Source organism: Oikopleura dioica, chromosome XSR (genome assembly GCF_907165135.1).
Source record: "Oikopleura dioica chromosome XSR, OKI2018_I68_1.0, whole genome shotgun sequence".
Taxonomy (NCBI): domain Eukaryota; kingdom Metazoa; phylum Chordata; class Appendicularia; order Copelata; family Oikopleuridae; genus Oikopleura; species Oikopleura dioica.
The window spans coordinates 5,389,658-5,406,605 of record NC_137294.1 but is presented as its reverse complement, the minus strand read 5'-3'; the positions used below and the strand labels follow the sequence as shown (position 1 = coordinate 5,406,605).

General features: G+C 41.8%; 7 protein-coding genes and 1 long non-coding RNA gene across 9 annotated transcripts; 3 read left to right on the top strand and 5 right to left on the bottom strand.

The window, feature by feature from the left end:
* Window positions 1-217: 217 nt before the first annotated feature.
* On the bottom strand, window positions 218-3,869 carry LOC145708949 (ras-related and estrogen-regulated growth inhibitor-like). Its single transcript, XM_081786643.1, has 9 exons — window positions 3,774-3,869; window positions 2,315-2,450; window positions 1,944-2,004; window positions 1,755-1,889; window positions 1,647-1,716; window positions 1,409-1,503; window positions 1,089-1,216; window positions 390-554; window positions 218-350 (listed from the first exon to the last, which is right to left on the bottom strand). Exons 1-9 carry the CDS (start codon window positions 3,853-3,855, stop codon window positions 302-304), a joined length of 921 nt encoding a protein of 306 aa, XP_081642769.1. The 5' UTR covers window positions 3,856-3,869; the 3' UTR covers window positions 218-301.
* Window positions 3,870-6,356: 2,487 nt separating this feature from the next.
* On the top strand, window positions 6,357-8,884 carry LOC145707952 (regulator of G-protein signaling 12-like). The gene is made up of 5 exons (XM_081785547.1): window positions 6,357-6,539; window positions 6,699-7,197; window positions 7,242-7,731; window positions 7,774-8,148; window positions 8,190-8,884. Exons 1-5 carry the CDS (start codon window positions 6,402-6,404, stop codon window positions 8,326-8,328), a joined length of 1,641 nt encoding a protein of 546 aa, XP_081641673.1. The 5' UTR covers window positions 6,357-6,401; the 3' UTR covers window positions 8,329-8,884.
* A 466-nt stretch (window positions 8,885-9,350) lies between these two features.
* Window positions 9,351-11,155, top strand: LOC145707723 (uncharacterized). Its single transcript, XM_081785289.1, has 10 exons — window positions 9,351-9,530; window positions 9,575-9,879; window positions 9,939-10,030; window positions 10,071-10,152; window positions 10,195-10,293; window positions 10,338-10,414; window positions 10,456-10,555; window positions 10,593-10,664; window positions 10,707-10,905; window positions 10,951-11,155. The coding sequence occupies exons 1-10, from the start codon at window positions 9,385-9,387 to the stop codon at window positions 11,096-11,098; spliced, it is 1,320 nt and encodes a 439-aa protein (XP_081641415.1). The 5' UTR covers window positions 9,351-9,384; the 3' UTR covers window positions 11,099-11,155.
* A 153-nt stretch (window positions 11,156-11,308) lies between these two features.
* LOC145710284 (eukaryotic translation initiation factor 4E-binding protein 2-like) lies at window positions 11,309-12,516 on the bottom strand. Of its 2 annotated transcripts, none has more exons than XM_081788011.1 (4): window positions 12,401-12,516; window positions 12,263-12,354; window positions 12,107-12,221; window positions 11,309-12,067 (listed from the first exon to the last, which is right to left on the bottom strand). In XM_081788011.1, the coding sequence occupies exons 1-4, from the start codon at window positions 12,477-12,479 to the stop codon at window positions 12,006-12,008; spliced, it is 348 nt and encodes a 115-aa protein (XP_081644137.1). In that variant the 5' UTR covers window positions 12,480-12,516; the 3' UTR covers window positions 11,309-12,005. The 2 variants fall into 2 exon arrangements, with proteins under 2 accessions (XP_081644137.1, XP_081644138.1); XM_081788012.1 differs by having other exon boundaries at window positions 11,309-12,061.
* Window positions 11,345-12,056, top strand: LOC145710285 (uncharacterized). Its single transcript, XR_014135029.1, has 2 exons — window positions 11,345-11,644; window positions 11,684-12,056. It is a non-coding gene; the product is annotated as an uncharacterized LOC145710285 (long non-coding RNA).
* LOC145710283 (glutathione S-transferase 3, mitochondrial-like) lies at window positions 12,515-13,232 on the bottom strand. Its single transcript, XM_081788010.1, has 4 exons — window positions 13,149-13,232; window positions 12,927-13,107; window positions 12,770-12,885; window positions 12,515-12,729 (listed from the first exon to the last, which is right to left on the bottom strand). The coding sequence occupies exons 1-4, from the start codon at window positions 13,190-13,192 to the stop codon at window positions 12,597-12,599; spliced, it is 474 nt and encodes a 157-aa protein (XP_081644136.1). The 5' UTR covers window positions 13,193-13,232; the 3' UTR covers window positions 12,515-12,596.
* Window positions 13,233-13,751: 519 nt separating this feature from the next.
* Window positions 13,752-14,519, bottom strand: LOC145710282 (prostaglandin E synthase 3-like). Its single transcript, XM_081788009.1, has 4 exons — window positions 14,408-14,519; window positions 14,202-14,333; window positions 14,017-14,151; window positions 13,752-13,926 (listed from the first exon to the last, which is right to left on the bottom strand). Exons 1-4 carry the CDS (start codon window positions 14,474-14,476, stop codon window positions 13,756-13,758), a joined length of 507 nt encoding a protein of 168 aa, XP_081644135.1. The 5' UTR covers window positions 14,477-14,519; the 3' UTR covers window positions 13,752-13,755.
* Window positions 14,520-14,702: 183 nt separating this feature from the next.
* LOC145710280 (spermatogenesis-defective protein 39 homolog) lies at window positions 14,703-16,716 on the bottom strand. The gene is made up of 7 exons (XM_081788007.1): window positions 16,394-16,716; window positions 15,946-16,201; window positions 15,639-15,907; window positions 15,429-15,594; window positions 15,285-15,383; window positions 14,969-15,237; window positions 14,703-14,908 (listed from the first exon to the last, which is right to left on the bottom strand). Exons 1-7 carry the CDS (start codon window positions 16,700-16,702, stop codon window positions 14,780-14,782), a joined length of 1,497 nt encoding a protein of 498 aa, XP_081644133.1. The 5' UTR covers window positions 16,703-16,716; the 3' UTR covers window positions 14,703-14,779.
* Window positions 16,717-16,948: the final 232 nt, after the last annotated feature.

Below are 16,948 nucleotides of genomic sequence, written 5' to 3'. Positions count from 1 at the left end.
GAATGTTGTTTCAGGGTCAAATTGTGAGTTTATAGGATTGTTTTCCTCCTTGATTTCGAGATTGGGTCTATTTCGGTTCTTGGGCAGCGTGTGGATTCGGCGTACTTAGGGTAGCAGGAGGCTTTTGGAACGGTTGAGCATTCAAGGCTAAGTAGATGGACAGTGGATTGCCCGTGAAATCGCTCGGGGTGCGTTTGTTTTACTTTCCATGAAAAGTCAGTGATTCTGTCTCACAAGATCATTCCCATAGAAACTGAGACACCTCGTCTCGCGAGAAAAGAGTGCAAAATTCAAAGGAGCATCAACCCTTGCCTGTTGAACGAAAGGAACTAGAACAACTGGAATCAGAACTAAATAAAACTCATTCAGATTTCTTACGTTCGACTTACCTTGACGGGTAGTCCACGTCGATCGGATCATCCAATGAAGAGCTGTCCCACGTTGAGGACTTCTTCCTGAGTGTCGACGATCCGACATTCTTCGAAAAAAGGGCAGGGAGACGGAACCATGACCCTCTGCGACTCTTTGTGTTTGGATCCAGGTTTTCGATAACGCTAAATTATCATGTCACGAGGGAAATAGAAATGTGTGCCGTTCCGCGGCGCCAATTTTTAAAGCAAAATGGAAAACAGTAAATTCGGCGACATAATGATAGTTGAAGAATTTACGAACTTGGCTATTTAAAAAAAATGAGCAGACAAGAGTGGCTCCACTTCCGATGACGAACCGGTTCTCTATGCCATTGAATGAGAAAACTGTGCAAGTTCAAGGTAGTGAAGAGCGATTTTTCGAATATCAAGGTAAAAAAAACCCCACAGTAGCGACATGTGCGAATACAGCTGGCAGTGGCACGTCAAAGAGAGCAAACGGGATTCAAGCTGAAGCGCAAAAATTCAGACGTGCTGCACTAACATTATCGAGCCATGTGCAAATTTCCGCCTTGACAAAAACTTTGTCCTACCGTTTGGGTTCAATATTTGCGAGAAAAAGACTTTTTGGCTTAATGCGGCGCCTTCTTGACGCCCAACTTATGATTTTTTTCAAAATAGAAGTGCAAGAATGTGAAAATCGGAAAGAACTTGACTTACCCTGCGCTGATTGTGGTATTGGTGGCGGAGGGCGTCAAATTCGGCGTGATGAGAGTAGCACAGACTCTGTTTTGTTCATGTGCGCTTAGGGCCTTTTTGATTTCAGGTCCGTGTCGTCCTCCAACTGTCTAAAATGACGGATGATTTGAAGGATTAATGATTAACCGTAAGTGATTGGCTTCCGCGCAAAATCTGAAAATACAACTGATCGAAGTCTTTAGACAATATCGCTGTTTGTTGAGGGTTACCCTTGTCATAATGTAAGTAGCTAATCAGAGTGCGTTATCGGCTGGAATCCGAATTCCATGATTTGAACTTACCTGTCGGCGATTCTTTGTCGAGTTGAGTCTTGTCAAACTCTGTGGAATCTCAACAGTACTGTGCTTCCGTGCTCGTAAGCGTTTCGACACTTGTCCTAAACGAATTTTCTAATACGGTTATTTGAAAGAGTTTCCGAAGAAATTCAACAAGCGTAACCGGAAATAGTTGACTCTAGCCCAAATAGTTTCTCTGGCGAAAATAGGATGGTACTAGAGGTCATAATTATGCAAGAGTTACCTTCGGCTGTGTCGATATCCAGCAATTGGTGGTAGAGGTTGCTGAAGGCTTTGATGACGCCGTCTGTCTTCTGAATCGGATAAATGTTGAAACTGCTTTTGAGCATACCTCCTTGGCGGAAACGGTGAAGTGGTTCTGACTCTTTTCGAGCTCGACAGGCAAGCCAGCGTTCCCATCAAGGTCTCTTTTATTGCCTACTATAACATGTGGTATTCGAAGAGCATTCAGCGTCGTCACTATCTCCTGTATTCAAGGGTGTTCAATCAATCCATTCAAAAATATTTAGGGTGATTATGCTGAAATTTGTTTGAACTCCGCCTTTGAGTGAATTATGGACGTCTGTGAGGTCGTATCATAGCTAAAATAGGAGTTTGTGGATTGCGAGGAATAAAAAGGAGTTTCACGTCAAATGAAATCTCAAATTTACCACCCTTAAGATTTGTTCATCTGAATGAGCTACAAAATCAAGTGTATAACTCCAGATGGAACACTCGAACTAGACAAGCAACTGTAACTGGCCGAAAAACGGTGTTGACATCAGAATCTGGAAAAATTTATAATTTTCAAATAAGCCTCGCGCACTTAAGGATATACCAATGATTAAAATAGCTGTTGCTATTTGAAAAGAATAAATTGAAAAGTCGAGTTTTCAAATACAGATTACTTACACAACAATGACACCGTCAAGGTCACATCGTTCTATCGGGCAGAAGTTGTTTGAGTCCTCGGAGCACAGGTCGATGAATTCAGCGGCGATAGATTTTCCCATAATGTTCGCTTTATGTTTATACTTCAGCGATCTGTCTAAACGAGGATAAATATAGGAAAGCTGATGTAATGATGAAATCACTGAGCATTTCGTCAAATTTCCTCCTACGCGAGTGGGCTTTTTCGTCTATAAATGGAACGCAGATATTTCCAGCGGAAGTAATGCTGCGAAGTTTATGAAGTTTGAGCTAAGAGCAGTTACTGTCGCGGAAATCCGGTAGCGCTATTTGCGCAGCTCGCGGAAATCGAGTTTGAGTGCGGTCGACGCCATCCGAATCTGATAAAATCAAAAGTCAGTGACCGGAAATTGTCAGATAATTTGAATCGGTTATAGGGGCAATAAGAATCCACTGTTGCGAGCAGATTCTAGCCGAACTTTCACGAAACTAGTTATGTAAGCGAAGAATTTCCAAATTAAAAACGTAGCGTATCAACGTGAGTTAAAGTTCAACATTCTGATAAGGAAAATGGACGATCTAGAGCTTGCAAGTGAGCACTCGCTATTTAATCGACTTATTATGTCGACAAGAAACTGAAATGAGAAAACTCTAACATATTCAAATCCTTCTTTCCACGACAGCCCACTGATTTCTAGCCCATTTCCACAATAAAAAAGCTGTGAGTGTAAACAGCGCGAATTCTTCTTGAAGAATTTCTATCTGTTTATCTATTCGCGCAGTGCCTAACAGTTGGTTGTTTATGTTTGAACTTGGCTATCAATGTGTTGCCTTTTTGACTTCGTAATGAAGGAATTTCCTTTGACTCTTAATTGCGCTGTCAGTGTGTGCCAGAATAAACTCACGCAATACTTCTGACTTGTGACAGTGCAAAATTGGGCTGACCCAAATTGTCAACGAAAATTCAAAATGAAAGTACATTTCACGATGCATAATGCATATTTGCGATAAAAAATTTTGACCAGAGCAAGTCCGTTTCACGATTTACAATTCGAAAAGGAAGTCTCACACTATTTTTAGAGCAGAAGAGCTCTTTCGGGTTGGAGAAGTAAGGCCCATTGAGTTAGCACAGGGTGACACCAGCTGTCCAAAGGCAGCTTGATTTGACTCAGCGAGTTCTAACATTAACTACAAGATTTTTTACCCCTCGATCAAGCAATGACATTTCCAGAGCTGATTTATTTTTGCTGAAATTTGCCATTCTGGTTAATTCGAAGAACTCTTGGCCGCTATCCAAAATGCATATAATAATTGCGATTAACGAGCTGAAATATTTTTCCCACAAAAAAATATCTTGCCAAAATGTCTGAAGAAAAATCAAATGTTTTCCTCCGTTCTCCTGTCGGATTTTACTGTCCATTTAAACTTTCAAATAAGGCCTTAGAGAAGTGCAAATAATTACCTTTAACATATTCTCCAATAAAACGTCCGGTCAGGTACCGAACGAGAACAGCTGATTTGCCGCAGTTCGGCTCGCCAAGCATCGCAAATCGCAGGTTTATCTTTAAAACGGCTTAATTTTATTCTCGGGCTACCACTTGAAAAGATTAACGTTGATATTTTCGAGGTGGTTGAAAGAGTTTACTTTAACTATCAGCGAATAGGAGAATTACTGTTCATCTCGTGCAAGAAAGAACTGACGGATGCCCACGACTCCAAGTCCAGACGGGAGCGATATCGAGGCGATATCAACCCGTTCAGGAAATGTGATGTCACCAAGCGCGACGGAAGAGCTACCTTTGATCACAGAAAATAAATACACGTCCGCGCATTCCTCAATCGCCAACGCGATCGAAAAAGTCAAAGTCAAAACACACTAAAGATCTTTGACAAGTTTGTCGAAAAGTTATTTCCGACAATGTCCGGTCAGTTAATATTTGTTCATTCGCATTTAGACGCAGTGCTTTTCGCTGAACCGGTCAGTTGCGTGACGCTGACCGATCCTTTTTTAGAGAAAACAAAAGAAAAATAATCCGTCGCTTCACCTTTTGCAATTGTAAATATATAATATTTATTATATAAGCACCGATTCATAATGAAGGTTGTATTTAGAAAAAGCTTAGTATGGGAGTCCGGAAATCAATAAGGAATTTTTTAATAAAAACTTCGCCGATTCCTGTGATCCTGATATTGACGATTTTCTACTGATAATTTTCGGTCTACTGAAGGATTTCTTTCGACTCTTTTGATTTTGGCTGATATCCGGGCAGGAGAGTTTCCTTCAGATGAGATCATAAAAGAGTTCTCGTCTATGATTGAAATGGCGTTTAAAAATTACGCGATAAAATGATATCTCTCCTGGTTTTGTTCTCGTTTTTCTCTAGTTTGCTATGGTCTACGCTTGTTTTTCGAATGCTGTTATAAATTTTTGCAGGCAATTGGATGATGTCGTTCATTCTTGCTTCTTCAAGTCATCCCTCTGAAATTTTCTTCTTACGAACTCTAAAAAAATCAAAATTGCATAGGGAGTTTCGTCCTGAATACGCGGGAAGACACACACACACCTTCAGTGCAGAATAGGGCTCCGCGGCGCCGCACGAGAGCTTCTAGTTACTGGATCCATACTGTGTGCATGTTCAGGCGCCGTGCTTTGATCGATAAATTTGACCGTGGCCGGAAGTGTTTTCGCCTTCTTTTCAATTCGCTACGTTCTCGGAGCGCCACATCAAGCCAGCACGTTACGAGCGGACCGATACGGACGATTGCGAAACGCCAGTCAGAAAGGCTCCTGTCGCCGGAAATGGGCTTTTCAGAACGAATTTTTAAAATTCTGGAGAATAACGGAGGTGTAACTCATCGTTTTTTTTAGATCTCAGGATTTCTGTCATTCATGCCACTTCTTAGTATATGACACTTCTTAATTCTTATAATTTTAGACGTTAAATTTAAAATACTGAACACCTTAAAACAACTCAGATATCGGAAAACCCGAGAGGAAATTCGCAGGAGCTGCTTAATTCGCCCGGAGTAGACATTTATTGCGATCTTTGGTACCCTTGACATTTCACTCAACTGCTGAAATCGCGCAAATAACTGCCAAAATACACAGCTCATCTTCTTAATCTCAAACAAACGGAAGAATCCTATCATAAGCTACCTCTTTGGCGCTGGGAAGACATTCCGCGCCCGGGTACGAGAACATCAGGACTCGAAATTGCTTTACACGCATCCGAAAGAAGCTTCTGGTTGAGCAGTATAAATTTTCGTTGGTATGAACTAGCGGTCTTTACGTGCAGGGTTATTCCGTTTTAACGATAACTGCGGTTGCTGAGTATTTTTCTTTGTTCTTTGCGAAGGGCCGAGCCGCAGTGTTTGTTCTCGTTCTACAGATGCTTTAATTAACGGGATCTTGTTTAGTTCGCTGTCCGGAAGAGTTGCGTCCACTTGAGTGACCCCTTGTTCCCAAGGAGGTCACATGTCTCTCGTGACAGAATGTTATGTCAGATAAAGAACGCTTCCTCGATCTTTCAAGGTCCGGATTATGAAATGCGATTCTCGCAAACATAGACGACTCTCCTTAAGCTCCCCCATCCTTGAGCTCATGTTTACTGCCAATTAAAGTTTAAAGTACTGTATCGAAGTCTCTTATCGAGAGAGTCGCATCTGTGGCTTCTGCGTTCTTAGTCGATAAGGATGGCTACCTGTCCCCTTATCAGGAAATCTGTGAGCGAAGGTCAAAGTAAACATCACTAGGGCAAGGATAGTGCTTCTGGTTCGCTACTTCCCCCCCCCCATTTTTCCCATAAATGGGTCTTGTTCATACATCAATGTTATTTAATTGTTATGGTTTAAACCGTTTTGGAAACCGTTTTGGAAACCTTTTAGAATACTATAATTATTAAAACTTGTACATAAAAATTATTTTGCGAGAAAAACAGCACGGAATTGAAAGTTCATGCATAAAAATACGTTATTTTGATCGCGCTCATCAGATAACTGAAAAGTGGCGCGGAAGCGACACTAGTCTGAATTAATGCCAGTCTGCACAAACCGCCTCGCCTAGAGAAGAGAGAACTTTGCCTTTTTTGCGATGTCAAAATCTGACGACAAAAATCGCTCGTGGTGTCTGACAGATACGCCGACTTCTTTCAAGCCTGCAGGATTGCCCAGGCCGAGGAGGCTGTCTTCTGATTTTACAAATTTGCTGAGCAAACGATCTGAAAATGAGGTTAGTATTGTCAGCTGAAGTGATTTTATGCTCTTTTCACAAAATATAAAAGTCTGAATATATTTCAGAAAAACAATGTTATTCTTTTCAGTAGTAAGCTTAGTTAACTTGGTTTCCTTATTATATTCAATTTATTAAGTTGTTAAAGATATTTTATAGGCGAAAATGCGATTAGCAGCAAGTTCGGAGACGCTGTCGGGGGAGAAAATGCCGTTACTTGCAACGCCTAGACCGAGCGGCTCGGTGAACTCAATCGCCGATCACTGCTCGTGCACAGCTGGCCAGATCGCGCGCTGGGCGATTTCGCTAGACGGTGTACTAGGTTGCGCGCTTGGGCGAACGGCATTTTCATATCACCTGAAAAAGGAGCACTCCGAAGAAAATCTCCAGTTTTGGATCGACTGCGAAGTTTTCAAGAATGCGCTTGGGGAGGAAGAACGGCGGCGAATCGCCTTCAAGCTTGTGAAAAAGTACATTGGCGATAGCGCGGAAATTCCAGTCAATCTTCCTCATAAGCTAGAGAGTAGCGTCAAAATGTGCAGCTCGTGGCACCGCGATTCCTTCCGGCTCCAACAGAATCATATTTACGATCTCATGCGGCGTGATTCGTACCCCAGATTCATCAAGTCGGAGCAGTACCGCAGATTAGTCCAACTCGGTAAAAATCAACTGCGCTGCAAATTGTTGTGATCGTACTTTTAGAGCTGACGCATAAGTCAGTGAGCGAGGAGGATATCTGTGATGCCTACGAAAAACGACGCGATACTGCAAAGCCAAAAAAATCCGCGTTTCAGATCTTGAAGAAGGCGGTGAACGTGCGGCCAAAAAAAGAGCGGCGTAAGTCTGTAGACGCCGGACAGCTACTCCGTTGGGGCTTCGATCCCGACAAGGAGAACAAACCAAGGAGAGATGGTTCCAGAACCGGCAAATGCTACGTTCAGTTCAGCGACGGACGCAATTTGTCGGTGAATTTGGCCGACGATCGAACAGTACAGGATGTTCTCGATAGCCTTGTCCAGCGACTAGACATCGATAAAAATCACGTTGACTGGATGTTGATTGGCGAAAGTCGCGAGAATCGACTTTTGATGGACCAGAACTCGATGGAGCTTGAGAATTGTCACTTGCGGGCGGAATTGCGCTGTTCTTTCAAGCTTGATCTAATTGATTTAAAGAAAAGGATTGCCATCAGGTACATTGAGATTAAAATTATGCAGAAAAACATGACATTTAGAGTAAAACCGCAAAAACCACTTCGCGACATAATATTGCCGATTCTGGAAAAGTATTCCGGCGAAGACCCAAACAACTTTCGTCTGTATACAAACTCTCAGAATGGCTCAGAGAATACTGTTGACATTGATGATCACGCGTTTAAAGTCGATAACAAGAGACTTTTTCTTGTCAGGAAAAACGATATTGGCGACTCTCTCTTCGACGAAGTCAAAAATGAAAGTTCAAAGAGTCTAAACGTGGACCGCCCTTTTCTCGAGAGGCGACCTGGATTTCGAACAGCTAAGAAAAAGAGGAAGCGAAGAGAAAGTTTCGGACTCCGACGAATGCTCACGAAATCAAAGGTCACACCAGAATTGTCACCGTTTCAACCTCAGTAAGTAGAGAGCGCTCATAAATGCTTATTGTCTCTTTTAGACGAGCATCTGATGCGTATTTGCCTTTTCGTCGCTGCGAGGCGATACCACTTCAGTTTCTTCTGACCCTTCTTCGGAGCCGAATAGTGGCAGACTACGTCCACCTCAAGGACGAATCGACACACAGCGCGGACTGCTAAACAAGGAAGAACTTAGTTTGCCAAAGTTTCTTCAAGAAAGACAAGAGTTTGACGACGAGATCAGACAGCACACACCATCTGACGCCTTCGGAGGCGATCTCCAAGGAGTGATGCCTTCTGCAGCGGCTGGTTACGCTCTTTTCGGAAGTGCAACCAAGGGCTTCCCTCAGACCAGCTTCAACTCGATGATGGGTGAAAGTGGAAACATAAGCAGTTTAAACAGCTTGTTCGACAACTTTCGGTCAGAAGAGATTGGCTCACATGAATTCACCTCTCACGAGTCGATGGAAAACCTATTCATGCCCGTTGAAACTTGCGAGACTGTAACAGACTGGGAAGAATCCTCAAGGAACGTGAAAAGACATATTTTTACTTGGTTAGTTTGGCAACTAGACCCGTACTTCTTCACACCAATAAGGGATTCATCTCGATACAATGAGGAAGACACCTACGAGTCTCTGAATGAGAAGTTCCATCGACATCCGTTGTTCAAGGCCACATTACACGAAAGTCTGGAAAGTGCAAATCTTCCGAAAAGTCACTCAAGTCCAGCTTCATTAAGAAACGGTTACTAAGATTAGAAATTAATTTTGTTAAAAATAATCTGTGATATTAACCGATGCAAGTCGACTGCATTCACCTACTAATCACCGACGATTGACGAACACTGTGTACAGAAAGAAGCACAAAGCAACATTCGTCTAATCAGCCACTCATCAATATCACATTATCACTGACACTGTAAATAAAACTCACAAATACCTTATTAATCAAATAAATCACAAGACGAATATGAAAGAAAATATTGGTTTGATCTATTTCATAACTATTTTAAGGAATAATGTGCTTCATCAGGCTGTCAGGTGAACGATTAAATTTCAGTCGCCCGTAACAGGGATTTTTGAGCTCGCTGAAGCGCAAGACAGAGGCTGTGTGTATTCTAAAAATAGCCTTTTCAAAAGTCCCGAATTTCCGTAATAATGATAAATCACCACCCAGTGGTGAATATAAAACGAACTTTCTCCTCTGGAATAGGCAATCAGTAAAAATCTCACCATGAGGTCGGTTTTTCTAGCAGGAGTTGTCTCCAGTTGTATGATATTCAAAGAGAATGGGCTTTCATGGGACGAAGAGAAAAATGGAATCTCCAAAGGAAAGTATTACACTTATCTACGCGGAGAAGCAGCGAAGGACTTCCAAAAGTATGACGAGCTCAATGTTAAAGAATAATATAATTTTAACATAGAATGAATGGGAAGAAACCCAAGAATTACCGGCCCTTTGTCCGGGGTGATATCATTCCGATTTTGGGCTTCTATCGGGAAGGTTCAAAGTTCGCAAAGAGAACCGGCGATTTGGTCGTCCTCAATGGCGATATGAATTTACCAAACCAAAAGTACAATAAAGTCCGCTTCTTGGTTAACGAGATCAAGAACATTCTCGAGAACAGAGAGAAGATGTCTCAACTCACTGTACTGGACAACGATCTCGTCTGTCCCGAAGGAACATGGAAGGTATCCAATCAAACTACGCAAATGTCCCAATGTCTTGGTAAGTTGACATCAAGAGTAATAAAAGATAATTGAGTAAAATCATTCAAATATTTTAAGATATTAATGAATGCGATTGGACGATTCGTTCAACACTTCAGGACGTAGGGGCTTATAGATGTCACAAATCCGCAAATTGTGATAATCTTGAGGTAAATCATTTATCCCATCATAAAACTCATGTAATTATAGAACGGAGAAGGATATGCTTGTTCCTGTCGAGATGGTTTTGTAGACAAGTCTCCCGAAGGAGAGGAAGGAACAGTTTGCGAAGGTTAACTAGATATCTCATCTTTTGATTTCTCTATTTTGGTAGATATCGACGAATGCGCAACCGGAACACACGATTGTGACTTTGATCCTGACTTTGAATGCGTTAATGGAAATGGTTACTATACTTGCCAATGTGCTGAAGGTAAAAATCTTCGTTGATTCCAACAGCTAAATAAAAGAAAATAGGAAAAGGTGAGCGATCGTATGATGAGGATAACAACATGTACTGCGATCGATTCACATTTTTTAATTCGCCTTGCAAGGTAATGTGTATCTTGGAAAAATGTATCCTAACTCCTAGTAGCAAGGCTACATTCTGTCCACGAAGATTTATGAGTGCGTTACTGACTGGTGGTCTGGCAAAAGCTATGAAGAGTGCAAGGAAGAAGCGCTTGGATATTTTGGTAATACTATAAAATGTTCTTTGCTTACGTTTTTAAGACGATCAGGGACGATACAATATTACTCGAATGGAATGTTTTTTGAGCATGTTCCCGTTCGGCTGTTCAGATGGTAGAAAAATTAGGCTCGTTGCTTTCTTTTAACTCTCCTTAGATTCGAAAGTGGACCGACATACAGGAATGATTCCTGATTTCCAGATTTCCGATGTTTGCAGCGAGGATATTCTCCGAGCGGACTTCCGCCCAGGCGGATACAGGGATGATTACGTGATTGACTTGGCCGATCAGACGACATACAGGCCTCCATTTTTCAAGCGAGAAGTGACACAACCACCAACGCCTGACCCAATGATGTAATTTTATAAAAAAAATATCATAATTTACTGATCATTAATAAGCTTCACGGGCAGTGTTCCTGTCTGGAATATTACTCGACCGGCAAACTGGAATCAAACTTCTCCTGAGACAACCGTTACAACAACAACAACAACTGAAGCCTTTTTTCCTCCCAAAGGAGGAAGATTCCCGTTTCCCGGAAGAGGATAAATCTTGAAACGCTTAATGTACTGTCATAGCTCGTACAATAAAAAAATGCTAATAAAATGAGTTCTATAAGATAATCTTTAAGATTATAGTGAGACTTGAATAAATAAAGATGGAAACTAACGAAAAATAGGAAATATCGGTAATCGACGTTGAAACACGGTTCTTTCAACGATACTCGAAGTGTGAATCCCTTTGTCAGCTGGTCAAAGGTCACGATGAAATCTCTTCGTTTATTTAGAAAAAAAAGAGAAATAAAATGGATACCGTAACTGTCCGTCTTCGACAGGGAAAAGAATAGGGATCGTCACAAAAAAATATGACGCGTTGAAGCGCTTATTGCGATCTCTCCTGACAGATATACTGAGAGAGTTGCGAACATTTCTCACGGAAAATGAAATTCATGCAGGCGTAGTTCTTTCCGGCACGGGGCATCTAACGCGAGCAAATATCAAATTTGCGAGTGGAATGATCGATATTTTGCGGGGAAACTTTACATTATTGTCACTAACTGGACCAGTATCAGATAATTTCGGTGCGGATTTGAAGGTAAGTTAGGTTAATTTAACATATTCTATCTAAAACAAGATAACACTCGCAAATGAAGAGGGAGCAGTAGCAGGTGGCGATCTTTTTGGCGATACAACAGTGGGGAACACTGTTGTTTTAGTGATTGGAATTCTCAAAGAAGAAGAATACACCAAAGCTGTTGATCCGTATACGGGCACCGAAGAACTCAAAGTTAAATATCTTTAGACTGCAAATACATCACAATCACTTCGAATTTCATCGAAATTATTTATTTAACTTTGGAGGTTGAATGACAGTGATTTGAACAGTGAAGAAAACATAGTAAACGAGCATATTACTGTGCTACCGTGACTGCGGCTTTAGAAAGGTTGAAGAGAATTTAGAGTTCCAATTCGTCCGGATATTGATTTTTGAGGTTGTCCTCAGGACCTTCGTCTATGGCTGCAAGATAGATCAATTTTAGTTATAAAAAATATGAACCATTTTTGTTGTCTTCGACTCTTCCATGTTCGCAAGCGTTGTTTGTTGTGGAATCAGAAACGAAGGACTCGACGCACGTTACTCCAGGAATGTTTGGCATGTCTCGTGGAGGTGTCTTGTAGCTTTGTTTTAAATACGTTAAGATGCTTCCGTTACCTGCGACACGACGTGATCCCGCATTCGAAGGAGATAAAGGCGATCATAAATGATTTTCGTGCCTCCAGGGGTCGTTCCATAGATTGTCCCGCCTAAGAGTGGGTATTTTTAACCACAACTAGCTAAAAATATTCTGACCTGGAGTTCCACTGCAATCACTTGGCAAATCCTGGGCTTTTCGAACTGGAATTCTCTTGATCGGCTTCTCAGTGCTCATTTCAACTTTTCTTAAAGTATAGAAAAAGTCAGAAGTGGAATAGATCAGGAATTGATTGTCGGATGAAGAATGAATCAGTCAGGGGAATTAGAGAAGGAATTATAGATAGTCGGCCATTTACAGACCAAAGATGAGCTTGATGGCGATCCAGATGTTGTAAAGTAGCATGCCAAGGAAACCGATGTAGCCGAAAACGCCCCGCATACGCTTTTCCGGATCGCCAGTGTAGTAACCATGGGCGTAAACGAATCTAGTCTCATATAAAGAATGCATTTCACAAGAGAGATTACCTAGAGGTGACCCAGATCGCCTGGCAGATACTAGCAAACAAGGGCCAGGCGATGGCGCAAGGGATGAACAGGATTATAACATACGGGATGTACTCAAGAGTGTTTTGATGAGCGCGCTGAGAGACGTTTTCAGAACGTTAAATAACTTTATAGTTACCTGATAGCAGTTGAAGCGGTCATCGCTGGAGTACATCGTGGGATACTTGACATCAAACTTCTTTCTTGCTTTCATCACGTTATGAGAAAGGTAGAAGTTCATGAGTACAGTGTATACCACCGCCAAATAAACATACCCAGCGTTGGGTACTTCGTTTAGCTGGATCAACATGCGTGACTCTCTAAAAAGGGTGAATTAGCGAAGAGTGGCTCGGCCGGTTACCCGAAAAATGACAAACTGAAAGAGGAGTTCGAGTTTACGTCCATTGACGAAAAGTTGTAATTTTCTGGCTGAAAATAATTTTTGGTTTATTTTTGACTGAGGTCGTCCAGTTTAACCACTAGACCGTGTGGACACGAGCGGTTAAGCGTAGATACAGCTTCAGCACCCAATAATGTCGAAAATTCTAGCTCAATTAAATTCTTACTAGGGCGGGATCCGTATTTAGTAAAAAAAACCTTCTCTTGCTGCCGAAGCGTACCAAGAATTGGCAATGGTGACGAAGCAGGGTTCGAAAGGTAAAGGCTCAGATAGCAAGACATAAATAGCAAGTTCAATTTTATAAATACGAAATCGACCTGAGCGAAATGGGGGAGAGAGAGGCCCCACAAGGACGCGTTTAATAATCAGACGTTCAGTAATAATTTGACCAGTAAACGGCGTTGGGAGCAGTGTTTTGACTATAATGGGAATTTCATGTAAAGGCAGATGAAGTAAATCCAGGTCCTAATATAGGTTCGGTTACAAGTAGACCGATCTATCAAATGTACAGTGTAAATAATTTTAGCAAGTCTCTCTCCTACAAAACACGTCAGTAAGCGAACAATCTTCAGTAATCCTCGATGCCGTCAATCTCGCCATCGTCGGAATCGTCGTCGAGGTCATCAAAGTCAGTCATAGACTGTTTGTTGCCGTCCTTATCAACGCGTAATCCCGAGAGCATGTCATTCAGCTCAAAATCGGCACCAGCCTTATCCTCGTCATCGGAATCGTCCTCATCCTAAAAATGTAGAATAAAGTTGCACCACCGGATTACTTTTTATATAAGATAATTTTTTCCAAATCCTAACAAGTTAACTTGACCTCTTACCTTCCATCGACCAAAGTCAACTTTGAGCCAGTGAATTCGAATTTTCTCTTTGGTCAATCGAGGCCAGTACTCGCCCTCTTCTGCGCGGGTCATCACGCAACGGACAACCCGGCCGGTGTTTACGTATCTGGATTGCTAAAATGACAAAGGCATTGGCGATGGACGGGAGCGATAAGCATTCTTACGTCAGGGTCGATCGCGCCGAAAAGTTCGATCTCATTGCAGTAGTGCTTCTCTTTGTTTTCTTCTTCAGCGACACTCCTGAAGGTCATTCGGTTTTTTTCGAATACGACCTGTTCGTTCTTGGCATCGCGAACCTATTTTTATCGATTAAAACGATTACCGCTATAAATAGCTGAAGCTTGGACTAAATAAAGCTCCCTCGATTCACCTGAAAGGTCAAGTGGACCTTATCCTTTCGGATAGCCCATTCGGTTTGAGCTGGTACTTCCTTTGCCATTCTGAAAATAAAATCACTTAGTTAACAAATAGGCGCTCTTTGGAAGTGAATCCGGTACGAAAAGAGCCAAGACACGATTCGGCGTAGGCAAGAGACAACTTTTTTCCAAAAGCTATCCGTGTGTCACAAGAGCTATCATTTTTAATACGATCGATATTTTCAAAACAGCTCCGATAGCACTGGATATCATCGGAATTATCAGATCTTTCAGATTAAATCGTCATGCTTGAATAGGGCAGAACATTTATTTGAAGAAAGTTTAATGAGTTAAGGTTGAGAATTTTTAATCGGAGTAGAGGGGAATCAACTCCAACTGCTTGGATCTCTCATGGCAGCTTCTATTCGCAGCCGTATTGCTTTTGTCTCCTCAGAAGGCGGAATTGTAGAAAAGTGACGTTTTAATCCGTCGATGTCTTTTGTCTTTTTAAAACACTATAAAATACGCGTAAGGAAAACCGACCAATGAATAGATTCGCTGCAGCTTTTAACTACCTCAAGAGCAGTAGTATGGTCATTCCACTTTTTCGCAGCTTGTTTTCTATCATCGATATCCTCAATCGCAACAATGAACTTTCTCAGCCTATCTATAGGCATTTCGTTTTGACCACAGAGGTTCACCAAGTTAGGTAGCTTGATGGATGTCTGATATTTCGGGCCCGTGGAGAAGGAGCCTAGAAGTCCTCCAGACTTACGGACCAAGAGCTCAATCTGATCCCAGTTCTGCTGTTTGGCTAGAGCCGTCAACGCTATCCAATCTTTTTCTAGTGATTTATTTAGGAAATTCACTTTGCTTTAGTATGGTACGAACCTGCGTCTCTGACGTTAAAATCAGCAGCCAGTGTGTCGGGAGACGAAAGGGTGTTCTTATCGCCAGCACTATACATATTCGCATACCAGAGCGTAGAACCTAATGTATTCAAGAAATAAAGCAATATAATTTGAAGTCGGTTACATAAAGTGTCGTCAACTTTGAGTTGTGCCTCGGCTGGGATCATCTTATTTGACTTGTCCTTTTCGGCAATGACAAGTTGTTTTTCGATCAGGCGGATTTGCTCGTCAATCAATTCAGATTCAACTTGCAGTTCGCGCTGAGATTGAAACTGGAATTTTAGCGTGTCCTGAAGTTTTATTACAACCACGTTCTTTATAACCTTTAGATTACTTTGAGTTTTTCGGCGCGCATCTTGCCAGGTCGGCTTTGTTCAAGCTTGCGCTGATAATCGAGAAAGGCCTCCTCTTCAGGGCGATTTAAGATACCCAGCAAGTCGGATAGCTCGTCGAACTCCTTCATCTCGCGCAAATACGATATGTAGTGGTTCATTGCATCAGGCCGCGCTCGAAGCTCATTGAGGTAAGACTCGTCTCGGCCAAGACTGTGCTTGATCCAAATGACGATGCGAGTCATAGCTGCTCCATCGTAGTTCTCGATCGCTGCCAGGTCAAGATTACTACTAATTGAATGCGAGTACCTTTATCTAACAGTGCGAATTTCTCCTTTCTCGACGTGAACGGCTCTAATGTGGGATATGACGATGAGTCCTCTAGCATAAATGCACGAGCCGTCGCGTCGACGGAAAGAGCTTTGGCACCCGAGGACTTGTCTCGCAAGAGCAACTTCAGTCTGCTCACCTCTGCTTCGAGTCGCGCAACTTCAGCTTTGCTTTCCGGTGAGGCATGTGGAGAGGATCCTCTTGGTAATGTTAGGCGGTTAGTGCTGGTCATTCCCTAATAAAACAAGTTTTTAAATGAGAATTTAGATTAAAGAACTTCTTCAATTATGTTTACATATTGCTTATGTTGTTATTGTTATTTTCGCTACTTTTCACGAGTTATCGTCTCCATTTTAAGTAAAAATTTTTAACTACGATGTATACAAGATCCTTCGATTTGAAAAAAGGGTGAAATCAATTTTATTACGTGATTAGATTGAGCTGCATCCGCTCCTTGTGGTCTCTTTCTTGCTGACTGGGCCACAGTTCGTGCAGATTGGGCTACAGGTCTCTGATGAACTTTTTCCATTGGATCGCTTTCAGTGCAGATAAAATCAGATTGACTTGTATCGTTAGGATCCTCGTCAAAGACATGATTCCATTTAGGCTTTTCATCCCAGTAATCATCTCCTTCTATCGTCGGTGCTTTCTTATCTTTTTTCTTCTCTCTCGGTAATGTCAGCTTACCCATCTTTTTTAGAGCCTTCGCCATCGCCTTGCCACTCTTAATGCTCATATTCAAAAGTAGGTAAAAATCTTTTTGGTTCTTGCTTTGTGTACTTAATCAGCTTTATTGACTCATTGCAATGTACGATGATGCAGAGGCGTAGAGAAAGAAATATTATGACTTGTTAAATAGACTGGTCTTATAAACGCTCACATACGACAAAAGGATAGATTTTTCTAACTTTTAAAGCCTGACTTTAAAAGACTTGACGATTCGGAATTTAACCCTGTAAGACCACTTATTGTAATCATCTTA

Excerpts from the sequence above, each read along its gene's own strand:
- LOC145708949 (XM_081786643.1), bottom strand. The coding sequence starts at position 3,855 with ATGCTTGGCGAGCCGAACTGCGGCAAATCAGCTGTTCTCGTTCGGTAC. Across the intron at positions 2,005-2,314 it reads CTTGACGGTGTCATTGTTGT|CTATGATACGACCTCACAGA; the intron begins GTAAGTAATCTG and ends CTCCTATTTTAG. Across the intron at positions 1,717-1,754 it reads TCACCGTTTCCGCCAAGGAG|AAGACAGACGGCGTCATCAA; the intron begins GTATGCTCAAAA and ends TATCCGATTCAG.
- LOC145707952 (XM_081785547.1), top strand. The coding sequence starts at position 6,402 with ATGTCAAAATCTGACGACAAAAATCGCTCGTGGTGTCTGACAGATACG. Across the intron at positions 7,198-7,241 it reads CCGCAGATTAGTCCAACTCG|AGCTGACGCATAAGTCAGTG; the intron begins GTAAAAATCAAC and ends TCGTACTTTTAG. Across the intron at positions 7,732-7,773 it reads AAGAAAAGGATTGCCATCAG|AGTAAAACCGCAAAAACCAC; the intron begins GTACATTGAGAT and ends CATGACATTTAG.
- LOC145707723 (XM_081785289.1), top strand. The coding sequence starts at position 9,385 with ATGAGGTCGGTTTTTCTAGCAGGAGTTGTCTCCAGTTGTATGATATTC. Across the intron at positions 10,415-10,455 it reads TTTTTAATTCGCCTTGCAAG|CAAGGCTACATTCTGTCCAC; the intron begins GTAATGTGTATC and ends AACTCCTAGTAG. Across the intron at positions 10,906-10,950 it reads CCAACGCCTGACCCAATGAT|CTTCACGGGCAGTGTTCCTG; the intron begins GTAATTTTATAA and ends ATCATTAATAAG.
- LOC145710284 (XM_081788011.1), bottom strand. The coding sequence starts at position 12,479 with ATGAGCACTGAGAAGCCGATCAAGAGAATTCCAGTTCGAAAAGCCCAG. Across the intron at positions 12,222-12,262 it reads GGGATCACGTCGTGTCGCAG|ACACCTCCACGAGACATGCC; the intron begins GTAACGGAAGCA and ends CAAAGCTACAAG. Across the intron at positions 12,068-12,106 it reads AGTCGAAGACAACAAAAATG|CCATAGACGAAGGTCCTGAG; the intron begins GTTCATATTTTT and ends TCTATCTTGCAG.
- LOC145710283 (XM_081788010.1), bottom strand. The coding sequence starts at position 13,192 with ATGGACGTAAACTCGAACTCCTCTTTCAGTTTGTCATTTTTCGG. Across the intron at positions 13,108-13,148 it reads TTCAGTTTGTCATTTTTCGG|AGAGTCACGCATGTTGATCC; the intron begins GTAACCGGCCGA and ends CACCCTTTTTAG. Across the intron at positions 12,730-12,769 it reads GCGATCTGGGTCACCTCTAG|ATTCGTTTACGCCCATGGTT; the intron begins GTAATCTCTCTT and ends ATATGAGACTAG.
- LOC145710282 (XM_081788009.1), bottom strand. The coding sequence starts at position 14,476 with ATGGCAAAGGAAGTACCAGCTCAAACCGAATGGGCTATCCGAAAGGAT. Across the intron at positions 14,152-14,201 it reads TCGGCGCGATCGACCCTGAC|CAATCCAGATACGTAAACAC; the intron begins GTAAGAATGCTT and ends TTGTCATTTTAG. Across the intron at positions 13,927-14,016 it reads TTGACTTTGGTCGATGGAAG|GATGAGGACGATTCCGATGA; the intron begins GTAAGAGGTCAA and ends CTACATTTTTAG.
- LOC145710280 (XM_081788007.1), bottom strand. The coding sequence starts at position 16,702 with ATGAGCATTAAGAGTGGCAAGGCGATGGCGAAGGCTCTAAAAAAGATG. Across the intron at positions 15,908-15,945 it reads ATTCGCACTGTTAGATAAAG|CGATCGAGAACTACGATGGA; the intron begins GTACTCGCATTC and ends TTGACCTGGCAG. Across the intron at positions 15,595-15,638 it reads TGCGCGCCGAAAAACTCAAA|GACACGCTAAAATTCCAGTT; the intron begins GTAATCTAAAGG and ends ATAAAACTTCAG.